This window comes from Balaenoptera borealis (genome assembly GCF_965194805.1).
Source record: "Balaenoptera borealis genome assembly, chromosome: 4".
In the NCBI taxonomy this organism is placed as follows: Eukaryota; Metazoa; Chordata; class Mammalia; order Artiodactyla; family Balaenopteridae; genus Balaenoptera; species Balaenoptera borealis.
This window is the reverse complement of record NC_138861.1, coordinates 119076915-119101067: the sequence shown is the minus strand read 5'-3', so window position 1 is coordinate 119101067 and position 24153 is coordinate 119076915. Positions and strand designations below refer to the sequence as shown.

Genomic DNA, 24153 nt, shown 5'->3' with positions numbered 1-24153 from the left:
GGAGAGTACTAGAAGGTGGTCTTGGAAAACTGTCCAGACGCTTTTGCTGTCTCTTATATCTGCCCCTCCCCCAAATCACATCCTCCCCTTCTGCAGATTGGCCTCCTCAGTTCTTTGATCCACGTGTCCAGAACCCCTCAAGCTCACATGTTCTTTCTTACAGTACCAGTCTCCAAAAGAGAAAACTCTTTCAAATTCCAGAGAAGGGGGACTTCCCTGGCAGTCCAGCGGTTAGGACTCTGCGCTTCCACTGCAGGGGACACAGGTTTTTGATCCCTGGTCGGGGAACTAAGATCCCACATGCCGCGTGGCCAGAAAATAAACCAATACAAAGTCAAATTCCAGAGAAGGGACTCTGGCTAGCCCAGCTTGGGTCAAACTTCTACCCCCATCTGCAATCAACTGTGGCCACAGCAGATGGTCACACAGTACAAGACAGCTGTCGGGGGCTCACCGCTCCCACCGGGGCTGTGTTGGCATTGGGATAATCAAGAGGGAGGCAAGCTGCAACCCAGCAGACGTCCACTACAGCTCACTAATAAGCTGGTGGCTGGGCCTGTTAGATCAGCAGACAGGGTGATTTTATCTAGGCAACTGTGCATTCGTGAAGGAACTGGGAGAGGATCATACATACAGTGAAAGCTTTTAAAATCTCTGTTGTGCTGCAGTGTCCTTCCATCAATTCTTTTCCCCTCTTTCTTTAATGGTCAGAAGAGCTAGGATTGTGTTTAAGTTGCCTTGGGAAACAAACAGGAAACTGGACCCTTGGCTAGCAAGAGTGGTCACATGCCATTAAAAAATAATAGTAGACGGAGAGAAGAATGAGGCTCATTATTACAACCCTCCTGAGATACGTAATATTTAGTATTGTTCATGAAAGCCCTATGAAATTAAGATCCATGCTATTATTCTAATACTTCATAGAATAAAAAAATTATTTTGGACAAATTTAGTTTGATAGAATCCTTTCTCACTGAGCCATCCAGAACTTGAGGGAATCATCCTTCTGGATAACGGAGTTTCCCAGAGAACTCTAGGTTTACCTCTTTAAGTATCAACACATGTAATTTTTAATTTTCACTCTTGTGAGTGCACCTCTTTCTTCACCAGAGTACATGAAAATTAAATATTTCTTAATACCTCATGCCATTATTCTACAGTGTAGTGTACCATATGGTAAATGGTAACAAGGAATGGATGCTATTTGACCCTTCTAGATGACCCCAAATAATGGGGGTTCTTTAAAAATCTGCTCTTTATTTATTGTGTCTTCTTGTTCTGTCTAGGACTGTGTACCCCTCCCCTAAAGTAGTTTTCCCTCTGATCCATTTTGTAGATTTGGGAACCAGAAAACAAAGCTTATTTGAATAATATATACATTAAAAGTAAACGGGGCCTGAGTTGGCGTATGGGGGGGTGCTCTTATTAGGAAGGGTAAATATGCTTTTTTTTTTTTTTGCTTGAATTTCTTGATAACTGCAGTGAGACCTTGAGGCCTTTTCAATTCCTTTTCCTCAGCTGTGTCCTTTGGGTCTGAAGCTGCCCGTCAGCAGATCCAGAGGAGTGGGGTGATCCTGCCTAGAACTTGTGAGTCTTAGCAAAGTCACTCTGTTCTTTTCGACAGAATGAGGAGAAAAAAAAATGAAAGCACCTCAGTCAAACAGTAGTGCCCGCTTTTTTGCTTAAGTCCTAAGTCAAATCTAACCTGAAGTTTTCTAAATTTTTAGATATAGTCTCCGTAAATATAATGACAAATTTTTTGCTGCCCTCTTGGGATTACTTTTCCCAGCTATCAGTGTGTTTCTGCAGACGTTCTATTTTATAAGATATTTTGTAATATTTCATGAGAGATTTTCCAGAATTCTCTATTGGTCGTAATTTTCCACCGGAAGTTCTGTAAATAGTATAAATCTTGCTTTTACCCCCTGAACATGCTGTGTGAGATTGGAACAACAGAAATGGAACTAACATTTCTGGACCATGTATTCTGTCGTGGGTGCTCTAATCGAAGCCTCTCGATCCCGTCCTTGAGGCAGCCCTGTTCGGGGAGGGATCTCTGCCCTGTTAGAGGGATGAGGAGACGTCAGTAACTTGTCCAGGGCCACGTGGCTGGTGTGCAGCAGGGGCAGGTTCACACCTGGCTCTGTCTCTCTGTCACTCAAGAAGTCTCCACCCACTGCAGTAACCAACATTCATTGCGCCCTTTCAGATGCCAGGTACTTGCCAAGCCTGTCACATGTATTATCTCCTTTCATCCCCTCAACACACGTTATGAGGTAGAGCGACTTAACTATTTCCATTTCACAGACGGGGAAATGGGTGTGGCATGTTCAAGTAACTTGCTCAGGATAAGTCTGTCTTCAGAGCTCATGCTCAGAACCCACAACGCATTGTCACCTCCCTAGGCCCCATACACCTAGACACGTAGACTCGTACTACACGACGGTGGAAAGGAAAAACACACAGAAGTGTGTGCTCATTCTGTTGCCTCATTTTTAGAAGGTGAAGTTAGCATTTTTAGGGCAGGAGAACTTGTAGAGAGAAAGGTGAACTGGATAAAGAATTTGGAGGTGGGTAGATGAGTCTCCATAGTGGCTATCCTCCTGAAGCACTTTAAAGAATTAAGATGGGTTTTGAGGGTCTCTTATTCAAAACTTTCCTCGAGAATGTTTTGGTAGTGTTCCCAGCGGAGGTGAAGGTCTAGTGGGTGAGACCTACACTGGGAGGCCCAGCCAACCAACAATGGTGGTGTACATCCTCACAGGGAGACACAAAGGGCTGATCAGGAAGAGAAACCATTAGCTGCAGATGGAAACCAGCATCTCCCCCTCGAGCAATTTATCAATAGTTCCAGGCCTGCTTCAGCGTCATCTCGGCATTGCCGAAGTCTGCTTTCACTGGTCACAGTTACGCTTTGAATAACCGCACGGGAAGGAACCGCACAGATTCAGTGACCCTGCCTCGGTCTGTATAACCTGGATCCAACCCCGGGGCCAGTGACCCCTTGTCTCACTGACCCCTCCCTCCCTCCCTGCCTCCTCCACGTTCTGGGAATCATCTGGTGTCAGAGCTGTGGCTGGCGACTGGGGGACTGACGAGCTTGATGCTGGGACTTCAGGACTAGCTCAGCTGCAGAGGGAAGAGTCCGCGCTAACCTTCCTCACCACGTGTTATCATTTCTTCTTTTTCTCAAATACTGGGTAGTACTTACTTTCAAAGACCTGAAGGTGGCCTTTGTAGGTTATACTTTCCATCTTAGAGATTTAAGTTTCAAAGTTACTTTCTTAGGCCCTTTGTTCTCTCACCCTGCTTTCAAGCGGAGCATAGCCTCTTGGGGTGGGCAGTGGTCCAGATGGAGACCACCTCCACCTCCACAGTGATGCTGACTCGTGATGGGCACGGAAGGCAGGCGGGCGAGGAGAAGCAAATGAGTGATAATTTAGCCCCGAGGTGTGGTGGAGAGAACTTAGGTTTAGGGCTCAAAAGCTAATCCTGCCACCTGTAGGTTGGGTGACCTTAAGCAAGGCCTTTCGCCCCTCCCGCAGCGGGATCCTTCTGTGTAAACGTGCTGAAGTCAGCGGAGCTGTCGTGATCGCATGACGTCGTGTCCCAGCGCCTGGCACAGCAGCACCCAGCGCACGTTGTCCTTCTTCCTTCCTCCTCACCAGCTCCTGTGACCCATGGGGAACGAGGAGGCCTGGGGAATCTCTAGGGGCCCCTCACACCAGCCGCTCACAACCAGATGCCTCAGTTCCCTCTAGGACAACAGGGCCAGACCAGCTCTGCCGCGCTCGCTGCCCGCTCTGGAAGTCCGCTCCCTGCGTACACAGGCGGCTTTGTGCGGCACGGGAGTTCACGCCCTGAATGGCAGGCTTCCGTCCGTCTGCCCCGAGGTGGGGCAGAACAACTTAGGCAGTAGGCATGAGGCGGTGTGTGCCGCTGTGAGGAGGGCGATCTTTGCAAAGCCTCTGCCTCTGTTCATCTCTCACAGACTGATCTCTGATACTCTCCCCTCAAATTTCACAGCGTAACTAAAAACATTTTAGAGTTTCCCACTCCTTGCTAGTAACATTTGGGAAGGGGAGGGAGGAGCTCTTACTCCAACCACCTTCCTTTTGGGTTACTCACCATTTCTGGACGAGGAAGTGAAGTTACAGGCACGGCTCCAGCTGAGCCGGTGGGTCCTGGTCACGCATCGCCCCTCCTCCCACACCCACCTCGGCCTCTCTAATGGGCTCATTTCCGCAGCCCCTCCTGTTGGGGGGACAGCCTGGGAAGGGGGCTGGGCCGCAGAACCTCAAGGATATGGGCTGGCCACGCGCTTGGCTCCCAGTTGGAGGCTCACGTTTGCACCTAAGAAGAAGGAATTTCCCCTCTCCCTCTCTTCAAATCTTTTGAGCCAAGGCCTAGAAGGCCCCAATGCCTCAGTCAGTGCTGGTCGTCTTCCAGACGCAGGTTCCTCTTGAAATCTTGAGATGTCCCTTTACCGCTTGGGCTCTTAATACGCGACTCTGCCTGTTTGGGTTCCAGCTTCCATTTGGTTAGTGGGATATTTTGTCCGGATTGGAGTCTGGTCCAGGAGTGGAGCTTCCTGGGTTTCAGCTGGACGGTGGGGGGAGGGCGTTTTCCTGTGCTTCCTTCACACCCACTCAGCAAATGGCCCACGTGGTGAGCGCTGGCGGAGGGAGCCCAAGCCTGACGTGTAAGACGGGGCTCCGAGCTCCCTTTGAAGCGGGCGCGGTAATTGCGGCTTTGATTACGCCGACTCCACCGCTGGGCTGGGCTGCGCGGGGCTCGCCTGGCCGGCCCAGCTTCAGCTGCAGCCCCCCGTGAAGACTTAGATGTGGGAAGTCTCCAGTCTCCCGAGCCTCATGCCTGTGGTTTCTTGAAAAGAATCTTGATTTGACCTGTTTTATGTCTGTAAAGCAACACTGCAAGGCTTTTTACCCCCAGTTCTCCCATCTGGGGGTAAGACTGGTCTGCCCTGGTGACCCTGTATTTTAAAGGACCAACCAGGTTCAAATAAGGTGCCTTATTTCCTTGCCCATTTATTTAAATACCAGCTACACTATAAGGAGAGCATCCCCGGTGGGGAAGAGTCGCTTTTTGGTTGGCAGTTGTACAGAGCAGCTCTGAAACCAACTTTTCAGGAGGATTTATAAGAGGATACTAAGATAATGAAACAACAGTGGGGAAATGTGAGACTGTAGAAAGCACTGGCTTTATTAGGAGATGTCGAAATTCTTCCCAGGGAAGCGCGTATTATCCTTGTGACAAATGGCCACTCTGGCCAGCCGGAATCGGGTTAGTAATTATGTTGTTATGCTCTCAAGAAGCGGGCAGGAGGAGGCACTTTGGGTGCCGTGAGGAGAGAGGATGACTCGATGAGTGGTCAGTGCAGGAGCGTGGAGGCCGCCGCAGGGCCACGCAGGCCGCTGACCGTCTGGCTTCGGAGTCAGCCTGAGGCTGGGGTGGGCACGGGTCCCAGCAGAGGGACAGTTTGTCTCTGTGAGCAGACAGACGCTCCTGGCGGCTGAGGCCAGTCTGTTCTGAACCACAGCGCTGGTCTCCAGCTGCTGTGCGCTCCTGGCCCGGGGCTGCTCGCCATTCCTCACCAGCAAGAGCAACCGGGTCCGGGCCTTTGAGAGTCCGTGAGCCCAAGCACGGTGTGAATAGGAGCCTGTGGGCGCTGCCTTCACCCCTGCCCGGGCTCTGCTCCTGTCTTCTTGGAAAGCCAGGGCCCTTCGCAGCTCTTCCATCCTCCTGTGTGAAGCATCTCTACCCTGCTTCAAGTTTAAAAATCACAAAGCTGTAGTGTGGTTTTCCCGTTAAATGGGGGAAGGTTAATTTTGCAGGAGAATAGGAATTGAAATCGTCATTGAAGACCTCATTCTGTTGAAGACAACATTCTGTGGCTGATATTCCTCCCATTTTGCTTTTGCTTGTTTTGTTTGTTCACTAGCCACCCGGGTAAACAGTTTCTTCTCAGCTCTGGTAAGTCATTTTGAGGGACAGCAGCGGTGGTGGTTGCCGTGATTCTGACGATGCTAACACGTGGCTGGTAAGAGCCCTAATAGCGGGGCTCACTCTGCGCCCCGCACTCTCTGAGCCCCTTAGAGGCACTGGCCGAGCCCGTCCTCACGGCTCCCGGGCTACAGATCCATCTTCTCTGAACAGCGCGGTGTAGACCGTAACTCGCTACCCACAGTTGAGTTTTCATTATTAAACTATCTCAAAGCTTCCTTTTATTTCTCCTCTAAGATGTCTTTCCACTCAAATAAAAAGCATAAAGGAATGCACTCCACTTTTTAGAATTAATTTTTTTTGAAGGAAATGTCTGCTAATAACAAGGACACTGCAAGCACAAAAAGTTGAGAAGTGTCTGAGCTGCCAAAGACCCAGGTAGAGTAGGTGCTTCCCTGCAGCTGGACGAGGCCGTCTCCCCAGGTGCAAAGCAGGGGAGGCGGATGCTCTCCAGAGAGGAGGTGACCTTGGGGATGCTTTCACTTTCCTTTTGTCTTTGTCTCATCTTGTTGCAATGTTATATTTTATTTTTAATCACTTTTTAAATCTCAGATTATTAAAGCTTTGGGGATTTAGGGATTCTCCTTTCTGAATGCTCTTATCAGCAATATCTTTAAATACTTGTTGAGTGTACATTCCAAGGCTAACGTTAGAGATCCTGGTTGTTATGAAGGAAAAAACTCTTGAGAATTGAAAAGTCTAAGATGGGAGAAGCGTATGCACCTCAAGACTGAATATGAGCGGACATAGACCATCCCGGTCACAAGGGGGCTTGTTGCAGGAGTGTGAGGGGCATTGACTAACTTGCGTGTGGTTTAGTCTCGTGTAAAATCCTACAGTGGCTCCCCACAGTGGACTAAAAAGACCAAACAAACACTTTAGAATGACAAGTCTTTCCCTGATCTGGCCATTGCCTGCCATTACGATTCATGTTTGGCCATTCCCTCCTGATGTTTTTCCAACAGATTTTTTTTTTTTTTCTTTTTTCACCATGATCTAAAGTATTACGTGTATTCACATCGTAACCCTGTACATTTATGTACAAATACATGGAACCAGGGTAAACATTTCAGTAAAGTACACTTATTCTCTAACATAGTCTGAGGATTTAGGGCTACCATAGGGCAACCTCTTTTAGCCATCACCAGATCAACAACATGGATTAATTAAATGCAGAGATCTTAAGACATGTGCTGTATGAAATAGAGGTTAAAATCTGTAAAGGTCTGTGGCAAATTCACATTCACAGTACTTTATTTGTTCCTTCTTGAGGTGGAAAACGAAGCTCCTTCCCAACGTGCAAAGCCAAGGCAGCGACCCCGGGACCTCTTCTGCAGATGGAAGCTTGTTGACCACCCAGACTGTCTCCACGGCTTGCCCAGTCGACCCCAAAGGAGAAATGACACCAACTTCACCCTGAGGTCACTGCTAGAGACGCTGATCCATAAAGACAATCACTGCCAAACCCCCTTTCATCTACTGCAAGAGCCAAGTTCCACAATCAAAAGCATACAAGGTTTTTCAAAAGAAAAAAAAGCACATGAGAATGCTAGCGGGCCCTGGGTCAGCTGAGCAGCTTTCCTCCCCCGTCTCCGCCGTGCACTTCCCAGAGCATCCCGCCTCCATACCTGTAACCTCCTGGCAAGGACAGTAAGTTGGGCCGCTCTTGCCTGCCCCGAGCACCAGGAGCGGCCGCGGCACAGCCGTCAGCGTCCTGGGGGGAACTTGTGGAAGAGTTCCCTCTTTGTTTCTGGCTTCATGTTTGTTTCTCTTTTCCTCAAGCTTTTATTTAACAGTGCAAAAGGATCGATCTTGTTTGCTTCTTTTTTTTTTTAAACTTGAATTTTTTTAATTTACACTTTTTAGTTTTAATCTTCTTGTATATTTTGCTAGCGATGAGCTTTTTAAGTAAAATCGAAAGATCTGGAAGAGTTTGAAATAAAAACGAAATGAAAAGAAGCCTTCTTCTTTTGAGGGCTATCTTGTCCGCTAAGGGGCTTCTCCGTGAATTGCCTGTCATAATAGTGGCCTGTCTTTGTCAGGTGTCCGATAGAGCTAAGTAAACCTAACAGTCCACTGTGTGGGTGGCAGTTGGCAGTCCTCTTTCATTTTATTTTTCTTATGATCTCTTCTTTTTTAAATGGTAAACCTTAACAGATACCTTTCAGCAGACCAGTTTGCAGTGAATTTTCATTTCTTTCCTTCTCACCCTCTTGTAAAAAGCCCAGCACTTGAATTGTTATTACTTTAAATGTTCTGTATTTGTATCTGTTTTTATTAGCCAATTAGTGGAATTTTAAGCCAGTTGTTAAAATGAGCATTGATGTACCCATTTTTTTTTAAACAGCAAGGCACAGCCTTTGCCCAAAACTGTCATCTAACGTTTGTCATTCCAGTTTGAGTTAACGTGCTGAGCATTTTTTTTAAAAAGCTTTGTAATAAAACATTTAAAAACAAGTCTTTTTTTTTTTTTTTTTTTTTAAAGAGTGAAGTTCCTGATAACCTGCAGTTGGTAATGGTGACCTAAATCCATAGGCCAGGCCGGAGCTGGTGTGTCCGCATGACGGGGGCACTGCCCGTGAGGCTGCCTCGGGGACAGGCCCACACCCTCCCCCCGTCTCCAGGCTATGCAGTCCATAGGGGTCCTCCTGCAGCCTGGAACCCCACCTCCTCCTCTCCCACGGGTAGATGGAAATCAGGGCCACAGGATTCAGATGGGAATGATTCTCTCCCTTCCTGAGAACCCAGACATCCTCACAGGCTCCAGCCGGCACCTCTGCAGGTGTGCTGGTGCAGCCCGTGGTCAGAGCCCATGGGTTCTCAAAACTGGGCTCCCCGAATCAAGGTGTCCCCGTGCTTTAACTCCCATTCATCTCCCCAAAGTCGACATTTTCCCAATTTTGAGTTTGAACTCCATAATTCTCCCTTAAGCGTTTGTTATACTATATATAGGTTGGTATCGGATTTAGTAGAACCTCCATATTTTAAGTTTAAAACATCAGCATTTCATGGTCTTCCACAAAGCTTCCACAGTCCATTGAGCTAGTCTGAAAACCACCGACACCACTGATCTAACTTCAATGTCTTGCTGAAATTCTAGTTCTGTTTCCTTTTTTCAACCTTCACTACAGCTGGAGAACAGCTGGCTACCATACTTGTAATAACCCTCCACATACTGTACTTGAAGATTGCCATTAAATCACCCCTCAAATTTCTCTTCTCCAGGCTAAGTAATCCCAATTCCTTGAACCTTTCATCATTGGTCCTTTAATCATTTTCATTACTCTCCTCTGGAACCTCTCCAATTCCTCTTCATTTAGTCCTAAACTTGAAGCAGGGAAAAATGTCTATTACGTTCAGGGGACCTACTTGTTAAAGGTTTCATATTCATTTGAAACTCTCTCTCTCTCTCTTTTCTTAACATACATGAACCAAGAAGTTATAATTGTTTAAAGCTGCCACTGTGGTCTCTCCAGAAGTTAACTAGAAGATCCAAGGAAGTGTAGGAAAAATCTAGGGTGTTCCTTTTGGGGGAAAGAACAGGTCATAGCAACACATTGGTTCTTCTGAGTCTTAGAAAGAAACTGATTAGTGATAAAAGTCTGTCCGTCAAGTGAACAGAGCAAGGATAGTTGTGAGACTTGAGCCTCAGCCAAAGCCTACTCAAGTCTCCTCTCCCTGGGTTCCTCCTCCTCTACGTTTATATGACGCAAAAAATGGGTAAACAGTATTGAAAGAAATGGGTTGTTTGAATCCTCCGGGCCACAACTTGGTCCCTCCTAGTTTTCTATTCATATTTCCTCCAGAATAACTCTTCCTAGATAACCTGGATGTCATGGCACGGTGCTCACTCCTGGCCCATTCTTCCCAAATCCTGCTTTCTGCAGGCAGCAGTTTTGGGGAAAGGAGAGTCCAGAGTCCCCTGAGAGGCACACACAGACCAAGGGACACTCTCCTGGGGCTACGGGGCAGAGGGACTCCCCTCCGGCCACTGCTTCTGTTTGCTCTTGCAGCGATTCCGCTTCGGCTTCCTTCCCCACAGCGAGCTCGAGGCTGGAGTGCGTTGCGAGAAGAGGATGGCCAGCCTCTCTCGGAGGTCACAGCTGACGCGCCGGTCCTTACCAAGCAAGGGGCGCTTTCCTTGTGGCTTTAGTTTGTTTGGTTGCTGGCAACTACCTGTTCGGCTGGAAGGAGCCTTGGAACACCTTCGCAACTATGGCTGTCCTAAATACAACAATTTTTTCCTCTATACTTTAGGAAACTATGTCTTTTCCTCTAGAAGGTTGAAACAATATGGAAACTTCTGGTCAGGGGCCCGCGAGCAAGAACAAGAAGTCTGCGTGGCTTTCTTTTTAAAGGAGAAAAGTCACGAGGGAGCGACGCATGGTCCCGACAGAAAGGAGAAACTTAAATTCCGCACGACGTACTAGTTGTACAGGTTGCTACATCTGCCACAGGATGTTATCTTTCATACACAGAAATTTTAAGAGCTGCCCTGTGAAGCCTGACCTCCAGGGATACGTACATGTATACGCGCACAAAATCTGAACCGCTTTTTAATAGACGCTGAATAGTCTGAAGTTAAGCATCTTAATATTAATAGAAGAATGGGATTCTAAATGCTTATGTATGTATTATGGGAAAAAATAAGATGATTGGTTTTGTTGGCTATTACTTAGTGGATACCATTTTGGCAGCTGCAAACTTCCAAAGCTTCTCCAGCTCTCTAATGCGGAAAACCTGCATTGTCTTACTCTGCAGCTAAGAGTGGTTTTGAGGGAGATAGGAGAACATATCGGGTATACCGAGACAGCCAGTTAAAATAAACGTCACTAGCATGAATCAACCTAAATTAGAAATTGCCGAGCTGAAGAAAAATGCTCTTGTTGTTTACCGTCGGCAGTGTTGCAGGCCAGTAAAGCGGCGTTAAACAGAATTGGCCAACGCACTCATTCAATACCTATTTACTGAGTGAGCACCTGCCCATGGGCTCTGCTGAAATAACTGTCCACTAGGAAAATGTTTCTGATGTTTGTAAGCTTGTTCACCACCTGCATTTGTTATAATATACAAGCATCCTTCTCCCTGAATAGTAATTTAAACTTTAAAAATCAGTTGCTTATAACGGAAGGAGGTACACGGTGGGGAAAGCCCAGGTTTGGAGTCGCACGGAGCCGGACAGTGTCGGCCGTGCCCGCTGTCAGGAGCTGCGCACTTCATCCCTCTGCGCACACCCCCTCGCGGGCTGAAGAAGATCTCACTGACCTCCGTGAAGGTACGGCGAGTGGAAAATGAGAGACACCCCACACATACAAAATAACTAGCAAATGAAGTTCCCTTTGAATTGTTTTAGAATTTGTTATTAAACAGTTTCTTTTTTCCCCAATGTAAAAAAATAATACTTTGTTTTTGTAATGCCTGTAGCCATAGAACGTATGAGCATTTTTCTTCTGCCCGTGGAAGCAGTTGGTAACCAGGCCTAACCACTCTGTTTTGGACCAAAGAGTGAGGAAATGGTTACACTAAGGGGGCAGAGTCTGGATTGTATTGGGTCATTTACACTGATGTGTTTATTAAATATTTTTCTTTATATCATCTCTAATATCTTGAGATGTTACCAGCTCAGTTAAATTTTGATCTCCATTAAATACATGGAGAAGTTGTTCGAAAATGTATTATTTGCCAGATGGAATGAGAACACTGCCTACAAACAGACTTAATCACACAACTGTTTCTCTTTGGAGTCACAGTGAGATTAGTAGATTAGTCATTCTCTTCTCTGTTCGTAACTTGTCTCAGAATTTGAACTCAGTAGAATCACTAAATTATGTTCTACACTGTAGTAATATTTTCTCCCACCAGGAAGAAGGTGCAAGACAACCAAAGTAAAACGGAGCCCCACAAATTGGCCTGTTGTTCTTACAGGTCCTATCAACGTTGCTCAGCTGGAGAAAGGCAACCCACGGTTTCAAAATCTAGCTCGCCCTCCATGCCCAGCTCTAGCCACCATGCAGTGTACAAAGCAAGGCCTGTGCGGTGCTTGCTGGGGGCTTAAGAAGCCCAGCGGTGCCTGCTGAACCACTTCATCTGTTCCCCGCATGCCAGCATCTGGCACAGGCTGTGCCTGCTCCGATTCCTAGGATCCAACTAGCTGGGACTCTTCTTTCCTCAGTGCCTGGTCTCAGAACTCCAACCCATCCAGGCACCCCTTACAACAACTGGCCCATTTTCAGAAGACCTAAATAGACATTTCTCTAAAGAAGACATACAGATGGCCAAGAGGCACGTGAAAAGATGCTCAACATCACTAATTATTAGAGAAATGCAAATCAAAACTACAGTGAGGTATCACCTCACACCGGTCAGAATGGTCATCATCAAAAACTCTACAACTAACATTGTAGAGACGTGGATGGACCTAGAGACTGTCACACAGAGTGAAGTAAGTCAGAAAGAGAAAAACAGATATCGTATATTAATGCATATATGTGGAACCTAGAAAAATGGTACAGATGAACCAGCTTGCAAGGCAGAAATAGAGACACAGATGTAGAGAACAAACGTATGGACACCAACGGGGGAAAGCGGCGGGGGTGGGTGGTGGTGGTGGTGGGATGAACTGGGAGATTGGGATTGACATGTATACACTGATGTGTATAAAATAGATAACTAATAAGAACCTGCTGTATAAAACAATTAAATTAAAAAAAAAAACTCTACAAAGAACAAATGCTGGAGAGGGTGTGGAGAAAAGGGAACCCTCCTGCACTGTTGGTGGGAATGTAAATTGGTACAGCCACTAGGGAGAACAGTATGGAGGTTCCTTAAAAAACTAAAAATAGAACTACCATATGACCCAGCCATCCCATTCCTGGGCATGTATCCAGACAAAAGTATAATTCAAAAAGATATACGCACCCCCGCTACGTTCATAGCTGCACTATTCACAATAGTCAAGACATGGAAGCAACCTAAATGTCCATCAACAGATGAATGGATAAAGAAGATGTGGTACATACATACAATGGAATATTACTGAGCCATAAAGAAGAATGAAATAACACCATTCGCAGCAACATGGATGGACCTAGAGATTATCATACTAAGTGAAGTAAGTCAGAAAGGGAAAGACAAATACCATATGATATCACACGTGAAATCTAAAACATGACACAAATGAACCTGCCTATGAAACAGAAACAGAATCACGGACATAGAGAACAGACTGGTGGTTGCCAAGGGGAAGGGGGTTGGGGGAGGGATGGAGTGGGAGGTTGGGGTTAGCAGATGTGAGCTATTATATACGGAATGCATAAACAACAAGGTCCTACTGTATAGCCCAGAGAACTATATTCAGTATCCTATGATAAACCATCATGGAAAAGAATGTGAAAAAGGAATGCATAAATATGTATAACTGAATCATTTGCTGTACAGCAGAAATTACAACACTGTAAATCAAATATACTTTAATTAAAAAAAATATTGATAGAAAGAAAAAAAAAAATGGCCCATTTTCATGCACTTTCAACCTGAATGCAACACTCAGTATTGTGGCCACCACAACTCTTATTCTGAAATGTTAGGAGCACTGTGTCTATTCTCCCCTCCAGTCCTTTTCCCGGAGCAGCAGGGATGGGGAATTTCAAGTGGTGATGAGAGGCCCTGGAGCACAGAGTCGCACAGGGATGGGGCGGGGACCACAAACAGCAAGAAGCGAGACAGAGATGTGTTGTCTCCAGACCCCCTGGCACTGCAGACTAGCGTGACTTTAACAAAACGAAGCTAGCACGAGTCAGCCCCTAACACGTGCGAGCCTTAACCAGCAAGGGAGGACAACAGAGAAAATTAAGACTTGAGCGTTCCTGACCTCACAGAGGCCCCTGACCTAAGAGCATCGAGCCAGCTACCGGCAGAATCCCCCAAGAAACCCAGTGCTGAAAGGGCAGCAGACTCTCTAAACATCCCCACGCGCACGCGGCTGGTTCCCAGCCGAGGAGGTCTGTGTGTTCGCTTAAGCTCTGCCAGCCGTGCAGGCCTGGCGGGGGGGATGGCAGCCCGGTACCGCTTCCCTCCCTCCTGCATCACCTCTTCATCTGATGCCAGTTAAGCAGGTGTCACCTGCGGGCCTCAGGGCCGACAGCCTCCCCTCTGGACTCAGAGGGCCGATCACGGCCCCGGGCCCAACCAGGGCGCTCCCGCTCTGCCCCCGCCACGAATCCATGTGGGGGAGGGGCTGCCTCTGTGCCCTCACGCTGCTCTGCAGCTGTAACACTGAGGTGGAAGAGCTCTGCAAATCCCCCTCCCCAGGAGTAGGTGGCAAAACCTCCACGGGCTCCAGAGTGAGGCTTTCAGGGCTCGGTCCTTCAGATGCCTCAACCAGAAAACCTCCCTCAAACGTGCCTTCCTCCCCAGGCCTGTTTGGGTGCTTTCTCAGTTTCCTGTTTTCTAAACCCAGGATTTCCAAACGTGGTAGAGCCAAGTGACCGTTTACGGGGAGTTCTTAGTCTAAGTTTTCCTCTATGACATGTGCTCGGCCGCCTGAGGACAGACTACATGTTTCTGGCGGACTCGAGGCCTGCAGGCCGGCAGCGGCCACAGCCCTTGCGCCTGAAGGCCTGTCTCCTGGCTCTGCCTTGACAAACTCACTAGGAGAGCACGAAGTTCGCCGCTGCTTCTGTTCCTACACCGCCCCCTTCCCTGACTTCTGCATGTGTTCGGCGAGTCTTGGGGCCCTCTCTCCTACGCACTTGCTTTCTTTCTGGGGTCCTGAATCATCCACAGTCTACTGCCCACACATAAAACGTCACTCACCTGGGTGACGGCCGCCTGGCCCGCTCGCTGGTTCCTGTGTGCTTCTCCCTCCGGATCAGCCCTGACAGCGGCCCTCCCAAGGCTTGGGAGGCCCTTCTGGAGCAGCTGCGGGGTGGAGAATGGAGCGTCCGCACTTATCTTTTTACCCAGTTATCCCCGCAGCTTCACCTCTAAGACTCTCTTTTACTCAGCTCCCTCCCCCAGGTGTAAAAGGTTCTGTAAGCCTGTAGGTTCTGGGGAACCGTGGCTTCCCTCCAATGGGGCACAGGAGGGAGGCAGTCACAATCAGCCTATTGAGCCAGGCAATGAGCTCAACACCGGAAGTCCATCATCTCATTTGGTCCTCAGAAACCCTGTGGGGTAGGCCCCATCACTGTGCCCATTCTGCTAGATTTCTCCAGAAGACAAGTAACCGCCCGCTGCCCCCCGCCCCGCCCGAGGTTAGGCTACATAGGTAAAGAGAGTGCAGCTGAGCACTAGAACCCAAGTCCGTTTAATTCCAAAGCCCACGGTATTAATCATTTATACCGATTAATTCTGGAACAGCTACATTTGGTCATTTTAAATAAAACATTGAATAGAATTAGTATCAATGAGGGGATTTTTCTGTCTTTCAGGAGTTAAAATTTGTTCTGCCATAGAAATAAAAACTGTGATTATGAAATCGAGTGATTTTAAAAATAGAATTTACACAATCAAATTGGGTTGAAAATGCAGCAATGCTTCCATTGTTCAAAGCATTTTTTGATTACTATTTATGTATCATCAATGCCTGTTTACAGGAAAAATAGTTCCACAAAATTACAGCCACACCTTGTATTTCTGCTAAGAATCAATTAGTTACTTAGGTTGAAATGTTAAAGGGATTAAAATCAAGACAAAAGCTTGTTTCAAATGCGTGACAACTATAACTTGAAAACTATGAGAGAAAGTGTAATTTGTGTATGTTGTATAAGCAGTGACAAACATATTAGTTTTACCTCCTCCAACACTTAATGGCTGGGTATCAAATGAGCTTTTAAAAGCTGACATGTTAAAGAGTCAGAAAACTTACCATAGAACAGAACCCAGTGGGGAATCATTTTGTACCGCTAGATTTTATACTGTACTTTCAAGATCTGTTCCTGCCTTACCCCCATGCTGCATCAGTTAACAGTCCCCAAACTGGAAACAGACCTTACAACTGATGCCAAGAGAACTTAGCCAGGACTTCCCTGGTGGCACAGTGGTTAAGAATCCGCCTGCTAATGCAGGGGACACGGGTTCGAGCCCTGGTCCGGTTAGATCCCACATGCCGCGGAGCAACTTAGCCTGTGAGCCACAACTACTGAAGCCCGCGCGCCTAGAGCCCATGCTCTGCAACAAGAGAAGCCACCACAATGAGAAGCCCGCGCACCGCAACGAAGAGTAGCCCCCGCTCGCCACAACTAGAGAAAGCCCGCGTGCAGCAACGAAGACCCAACGCAGCCATAAATAAATAAATAAATTTTTTTTTTTTTAAAAAAGAGAATTAGCCAACCATTGCCCCCTGAGAAACTACTAACAGTGAAGCTTATGGACATTAAAGGGCCACAATTTTTACTTTACAAAGACATCTTCAGAAGCGCTAAAACTATCCTTCAGAGAACACCATCTGGCTAAACATAATTGAAGTCCAGGTGATGGCTATGCTCAGAGGCTCAGTCTTTTTCGACAAGCTATTTCATCCATCGTACAGCTTTCTTTTTAATCTCAAATTTTCATTTCTATTATAGGAATAAAAATATCACTAAGAAGGGAATACAGGAGAGAAGGGGGGAGAGTAGCCTCTTGATCTAAAAATCTAGTAATTACGTTCAAGATGTGACCAAACATCCCTGGTCGCTGACTGGAGGAGAGTTCAGGGAAGAGAGGAGGAACAGCATCGGGGAAGCCAGGCCCACAGCCCCTCCTGGACTTGCCCTCCCTCCCGAACAAGGGCAGCCAAACACAGCAGAGGCCAACCCAAGCCCCTACGGTTCCTGCTGAGGCTCAGTTTGCAACACATACCGCGGCAAACAGCAGCAGCCGTCCTGATTTGAAAGCGGAGGACCTGACTGACCACGGAGACCCTTCTCCCCACGGAGCCCTCGGCGGGCAGCAGCTGGGCTCACCCAAGAATGCAGAGACGGGGCTGCGAAAGCCGCTCTCTGCTCCTGTGTGTAAGAAGATGTTCAAAATTCCTTCCCGGACTCAAACATGGCACGTGAAACAGGATTTTTGAAAATGATAAAAGAATCTTCAGAGGCCAGGTGTTCTGACTTTCTGGCAGGCTGAGTGAGCTGAAAACCCTCAACCAGAGAAAGGTGGCTGTGACCTCCACCCTCACCCCGGCAGGCTGACAGTCACACCCCTGAGTTCTCTCTTTCCTGGAATTCAGTGGTCAAGAAAGGGCCCTGCCACTTCCAAGACAAGGGCCCACATCCTGCAGGCACTCCAGTCAGAGAATAAAAAGAAAGAAAGGCCCCTCCTAAGCCCGGGGCTCCTGTCAAACAAAGGTCAGGAGCCAGCATGAGAGTGAGCAGGGGGCTGTCTGACCACAGGGTAACCTTAAGTAATGGAAATGGTGATGGTGTCACAGGTGCTTCCTTTTATCGTTATGAAATGTTTTATAAGAATAACCTACAAGTTTCCTAAACCAGGTTCTATGTGTGGTAGAAATGTATGTACATATCAATTTTTCCATTATGCTATAGTTAGATTCAAGTAAAAAAAAAATGAATAAGCTCCCCTTTATCCACCATGAAATGGAGGGGGGGTGGAAATCTCTCAACCAGTGGCACTGTGACCCAGGATACCAAACAAGGATGCCCATTTTGGGGACAGTCCTGTTTGAAAGGATTTGAAATTTTCAAATTTGCTATTTTGTATTTTTTTTTATCACTGAAACCTAGTTCTAATCCTGGCTCTGCCACAAAATTTCTGGTGACCTTGGGCACATCACTTCAGCTCTCTGTTAATGAGGCCACTGGACCTCAGGGTTTCTGATGTCCTTCCAGCTTCAAAATTCTATCTTGGAAGACACTTTCTCAAGCCAATGATTAAAAGAAGCTTATGTTACACTGTTTCTTTTTGTTGGCAAAGAAGAAACAGATGTTCCTTAAAAAGTGTTTTCTGTGCCCTTATTATTGCTCTCCGGGTAAGAAATCTGGAGTGACAGCTGCAGGCAGGTTGTACATGAACACCTTCTCCTGCCACTCCTTCCCCTCCATTACCACTCAAAAAAGTGACTACAGGCCAAAGAAGATGGCACAGCTTCTGGCTAAACCTTTACTTTTATAACCATTTAAGCATATTATGATTTTAAATTATACATGTTTATTTCAATTCAAATTTTCACAGAATAAAAGACTGCATTTCATTAGAGTCAATCTGCAGCAATTATTTCTCATAAAAAAAAAAAGACAATAATCACTCAGATTTCAGAGGTGAATGAAACCTCTTCCTGCAAAAACAAAACACATGGAGGTATTCCCACCAATCCAGAAGCAGCATCTCAATGATGAGTTGAATCAACAAGACATGACACCTGACGTCATGCCCAAAGTAGGGTAAGGCTTGAGGCTGCAGGCGGCAAACGTTCTGGTAAAGGCGAGATGCAGGGGCTGCTCACGCAGCCCTCCACAGACACACCACGACGAGTCAACGGCTCGCGGCTCTCCCGCGTGGCAACGACCGACACAGGGTGCTCTCGTTCGTTACAAGTGAATGAGTTCAGGTTCAGGACACTCTTTACAAAAACGACAAGGTTCAAAATAAATGTTTACTCCAAGGCACCTAAGGTGTAAAGCTTTTTAGAAAATACACAGAAATGAACAAACAGACTAAAAAAGGAAATTAGTTCTCAATGGAAGAATCGGCTATTACTGTAACTACTGTAAATAATTAGTTCAGCTAGATTACAATCAAAATACACATCGAACAGACTGTGCTGTGTGAGGGAACGTCTGACCAAAGAGCATTCCCCTGGGCACTTGGGGAGCTGTTGGTATGTGCTTACGGGGCTTCTTCCCAGAGCCAGAGAAGCTGCGCATCACTTGTATTTGTAATATCCTTCTCCAGTCTTCTTGCCAAGCTTATTCTCTGCTACCAGCTTATTCATGGATGGGCTGGACTGGAACAAGGGGTTCTTTGTATCCATTTCATGCCATCCTATTGAGAGGAGGGAAGAGAGCTTCGGATGAAGTGCTGGGTTTAGGTCTCGGCGTTCCAGGGCAAGTCTGGAGGCAGAGCGTGGGGAGAAGTGTCCCTACTCTGATGTGGGAGAGCCCCACGGGCCTGATGCCACTCGGGCCCAAACGGCAGAGGCAGAAGGAAGGCTGAGCATGAGCCCTAAAGCGGGTGTGCTGCCACCAGGCCGCGCCGCTCGAGGCCCAGCTCTACCAACGGCCGTCCTGTTCATCCGACCCCTTCCTGGGAATCGCTAATGCCAAAGGTCCAGGGTCACAAACAGAACCCATTCACCTGGTGGCTGGACCCCTCAGTGACACAGTGAAATGACTTTTCACTGACTTTTCAGCAAATCTGAATTTGCTGCCACTGGTATTTTGTACCCTCGTAAAATTCAAAAGTTCATGCTTAAACCAGAGCCCTCCTTGCTCCTCCTGTAAGTATTCTTTGTGCAACTTGGTATTATGAGGTACATTCAACTTCAGTAGCCCAATTTGGGTTACTATTTTAAACCTGTCTTCAGAGCCACTACAGTAAAATGAATACACTTTTTTAAATGGTTGTGCATCTTGAATGCAGTGGTTACACATATCAGCATATGTGATAGAATGACTGTGTACCAATGTCAATTTCCTGGCTTTGATACTGTACTGTGGTTACGATATAAGATGGAATCACAGGGGGAAACTATATAAAGGGGTACACAGGCCCTGTTTGTGCTGTATTTGAGACTTCTTGTGAATCTATAATTATTTCAAAATGAAAAGTTTTTTAAAAAAAGTTGCCTTATGAGGAGAATAGGCAATCACATTTTTCCTTCTGCCATTTCACTTTAATCTTTAAGCTGGTGGGGCAGGACTTTGGAAGGTCTACTAAGACTCCTTATCTGTTTAAATAGGCATTATACTTATTCATAGTTGAGAGAGACTACCTCAACTCAAATGAGGACAGACAACAGAGAATTCCAATTCTTACCGTCCATGATGAACTTTGTAGTATCCAGCCCAACATAATCGAGAAGCTCGAATGGGCCCATGGGGTACCCAGCGCCCAGCTTCATAGCAGTATCGATGTCTTCCTTGGATGCGTCACCTAAGCAGAAGAGGGCAGTGCTGAGTCCCCACCATCCTTCCCACAATCCTCCTGGTCACGTGCTGAGTCCCTGAATTACTAGCATTTTACATATTTGCACATTCAAAAAACATCTGGAGTCAGGAACTCTGGCTTAGGTAAGATTTTTCTTAGAGATAAATGCCAAACAGGTCACAAGATTTTCAAAGCTACTCCACAAAGTTACTCTGTGAAGTGAATTCTAGAGCACTGCAACCTTGTTCATGGAGAGAGAAGGCCCCAGTGGCCTGGAAACATTAGTTACTTTCTAATGGATTGGGAATCACCTTCTCTGGAATAACTTACTAAAATATCCTTTAAAGCGAGGACATGTTTTTGATTGATAAATGGCCTTTTTTTTGTTTTTCTATGTATTGTATGTATATTTTTCTTTTCCAGCTTTCCTGGTTTTATAAGCAATGAGTATTCCTCTGGAATCACATGCACACAAACTCTTTAGTCAAGATAATGTTTAAAGGAAAGCCCTAACCTGATTTAGAACTGCCATGCAAGTTTGAAAGTGTGTTGAGGAGTCAAGGACCAAGGTGCTTTTTTCTTGGAATTTTTATCCTTCACATAATGTCCTTGGGTCACAGAGGTCTTTACAGAGAACAAGCTGGTCCCTTTCTCCAAAATCAGGACTAGCCTGTAACAAGTGTCTATCTAGAATTTTGTTCCAAAGCATAAAGAAATGGTCAATTATACCAAAGCTAAATAAAATTTAAAAGTTATAAAATACTTGAGAGATTTCACAACCTAAATATTTCAGATTTTTAGGCATGAGGAACAAGAACTACTTAAACATGCATAAAGACTCTATTTTTAAAAGCATATGAAGTACTAAGGTAATGCCAAAGGATTTCAAGGCAGTTCAAGATGATTAAAATACCAACCAATTATTTCTTACGGGAGACATTATCAGTACTCCACTGATTAGTCAACCAGAGGATCCTGAGAACCATGATTTGAGCTTCAGGCCATAAGAGAGCAAAAATGATCACATACACATTAGCCTTATCAGGCAGCCTCATTCATTCATTCAACTTTTGTTTATATCTGTTATGTATCAGGCGCCAGAGACTTGGAATGAGACAAAGAAAAACAAGACAAGCACTCCAGTATTCACAATATAATGGGAGGATTCAGATGTGTAAACCACAAATTTCCTCATGACAAGTGCTGAGGAGTCATGAAGACTCACACGGCTGCGTGGGCAAACACGGAGAGATTTACTCATACTGCCACGACTTCACCACAACTGCCAGCCAGGCCCGGGTCCTGGCGGTCCTGAAGAGAATCCCAGGGAGGGGCAGGGAAGGGCATTCCAGGGAGCAGGAACAGCACGTGCAAACGCAGGAGTGAGAAGGAACATGGCAGCTGATGAGTGGATTATGCTGAGAGGATTTCATGAGACGTCGAGGTTTCTGTGGCGTCAGGGCCCGAATGCCGGAGCGACAGCCCAGGACGCTCCTCTGGCTCAGCTCCTGCTGTCCCTCCCTGGACCGGTACCCTGTCCTCAACAGCGCAGACCTCTGCTCAGGCGTCACCTCATCAGAGCCTCCCCCTCCTCCCTGCACAGAAACTAGCAACTGTCAGGACTCCAGGCTAGGGCTCTGGCCATCCCCTAGACTTTATCTTTCTCGGGGATTACTGGTCACAACCTAACATGTTATCTATCGGTTCATTCGCTACAGGCTGTCTCCCCTCATTAGAATCTAGGCTCCCTGGGGATAGAAATCTCATAGCATAATGGTTCCAACTTACCTAAAGCCATTTAATCAAATCAATATTCAAGGCAGACAATAAACCCTAGAGTCAAAACTGTAATTCCAGATTCAGAGACTCACTTGACTAAAATAATATGAAGACACAGCACATCATGTAAAAAAAATCTAAAAAGCTTTACAAAGTCAGTACAATTCTAAAAATTCTGTTCTGAGTAACACAGGGCAAAAGAGGCAAAAAGAAAAGAGAGAGAAATAAAATACAGACCGGTGTGCCAAGTGGGAGTTAACAACACGTGGTATCGCGTTTTAGACCAGTAATTGCTACTCTTTAGAATCAAGCACTTCACTCGGAACCTGACACGTTCTCCAAAGAAAATGCACATATACACAAAATTCTGCATCAACCTTAGGAGGCTCATGGGACCCACCCCCACCCCCAGCTAAAAGCCCCAACTCTGAACAACAAAGAAGGGCGTCCTCAGTGAACTCCCAGCTCTTCTGCAGGCCTGAGAACCTGAGACCTGCCCCAACAGGCTTCTTTTGCCGGCTCATCAGCACCACCTACCGACCATTCTTGGCATTAAACACAAACCAGAGTCACAGCAAAGAGATCAGAACCGCAATGCAGCCGCCACTCCTTCATTCATCAACAGCTACCTAAAGCCTGTCCTACACAAGCACTTTGCGGGGGTATGAAGATGGGGACCCAAATACTGCCGCAGAAAACAAGAGTACAGTAGGAGAAGAGAGACACATGCCGTGTGGCAGGGAAGAGAGCAGCACATGCCCCAAAGGAGAAGCAAAGTGTACAGAGAGTCACGACAACACAGATCACACCCAGCCTGGAGCGCTGGGGACAGCCCAGTGGGGCCTTGTGAGAAGGTGGGAGTAAGGTGTGGGGCGAGGACAGGAAGGCAGAGGGTGAGGAGAAAGAAGGCCCCCTGGCGAGGGCACCGTATCTGGTAGGCTACGGTGGAACCGCTGAACACGTCTTGGGCAGGGGAGGGACAGCGTGAGTAGGACGTCGCACAGTGCCTGGGGAACAGGCTCACGAGGCTCCCAGGGTGTCACCCGAGAAGAGCCCCACCACGCTGCCAGAGCGGACCCTGACCTGTCACAGTGGCATCTGACGGGGGCAGCTGTCTGCTACAGGCACCAGCCTGCTCAAAGGTCTGCAGAGAGAGCCCGGACCCCCAGGGACGAGGGTGGCCGAGCCCACCAATCAGGTCTCGGTTACAGTGGGAAGGATGAGAGCAACGGAAGGAGAGAGGACAGAAGCTGCAGGGCACTGGGGAGGAAGGCACGACCCAGAGGCAAGGAGGCTCACAGCGCCAGAGAGCAGTGATGGGGGTGGTGAAGCGCCGCTAGACTCCACAGGCAGTTGATGGAAGCGCTGCTGGGGGCCTGTGCGCTCTGAAAGCTGCTCAGCTGCCCAGGAGGCCCAAGTGGACGATGACGGAGCTGATTCTCTGTTCTAACGCCCCACACGTCCTTCTGATGAACCTCTACCACCCAAAGCAGCATTCTGCCAACCTGAGTGGCACACATACCTCGGGAATACCAAAAGTGTTGTAACGGACCCAAAATTCATGTTGAAATACTACCCCCCCAATGCGATGGTATAAGGAGGTGGGGTCTTGTAGGAATTAGGATTAGCAGAGTCACAAGGGTGGAGCTCCCATGAATGGGATCAGAGCTCTTCTCAGAGTCATAAGAGAGCCTGTTTCCTCCCTCTGCTCTCCGCCATGGGAGGCAGTCTACAACCAGAAGAGGGCTCGCACCAGATACCCAATCATGCTGGCACCCTAAATTTGGACTTTAGCCTCCAGAACTGTGAGAATTAAATTTCTGTCATTTATATGCCACCCAATCTATGCTGCTGTATTTTTTATAGCAGCCCAAACTGACCAAGACAGTGTCATCCAGAGAAATTCTCCACAATGAGTTCGGGAAAGGCTGGGCTGAACTGCCTTCACGGCTTGACTCTGCTGCCCGGGGGCAGTTCTGCATGCACTGTGCCCTCACCCTCCTGGACAACACAATACCTGAGGAGACCAGTTTGGAAAAGGCACGAGGTAACGGGAAATCCTTTGCTGCCTGGGGGAGCCTCACTAAAGGCAGGCTGACCGGCACAGGGAGACTGGGATGCCAGGGAGGAACCCAAAGTGACAAACGAAAAGACACGGCAGCGAGCGGGGATAATCCTAAATGCCTTCAGGTTTCACAGAAGAACGGATGCAGCTCCGCCAGCCACTCAGAGCAGGCTCACAGAGGCGGGGTGGCAGGCGTG

The 24153-nt window shown here is 47.2% G+C and overlaps 2 protein-coding genes across 6 annotated transcripts in view; one reads left to right on the top strand and one right to left on the bottom strand.

The window, feature by feature from the left end:
* Nucleotides 1-18677, top strand: part of LEF1 (lymphoid enhancer binding factor 1) — a gene marked incomplete at its 5' end in the record, with an annotated part of 126321 nt that extends 107644 nt beyond the window's left edge. For all 4 annotated transcript variants that reach the window (XM_082389121.1, XM_082389119.1, XM_082389120.1 and 1 more), the window contains one exon: nucleotides 7297-18677. In XM_082389121.1, coding sequence (XP_082245247.1) covers nucleotides 7297-7376 — 80 coding nt within the window. In that variant the 3' untranslated portion in view covers nucleotides 7377-18677. The remainder of the gene's footprint in view (nucleotides 1-7296) is intronic.
* The window catches only part of HADH (hydroxyacyl-CoA dehydrogenase), a 48563-nt gene continuing 42561 nt past the window's right edge, over nucleotides 18152-24153 (bottom strand). Inside the window, exons 7-9 of one of the 2 annotated variants that reach the window (XM_082389146.1) lie at nucleotides 20002-20118; nucleotides 18857-19008; nucleotides 18152-18586 (exon numbers count right to left, since the gene is read on the bottom strand). In XM_082389146.1, the coding sequence (XP_082245272.1) occupies nucleotides 18890-19008; nucleotides 20002-20118 (236 nt within the window). In that variant the 3' untranslated portion in view covers nucleotides 18152-18586; nucleotides 18857-18889. The other variant, XM_082389145.1, reaches the window with a different exon arrangement.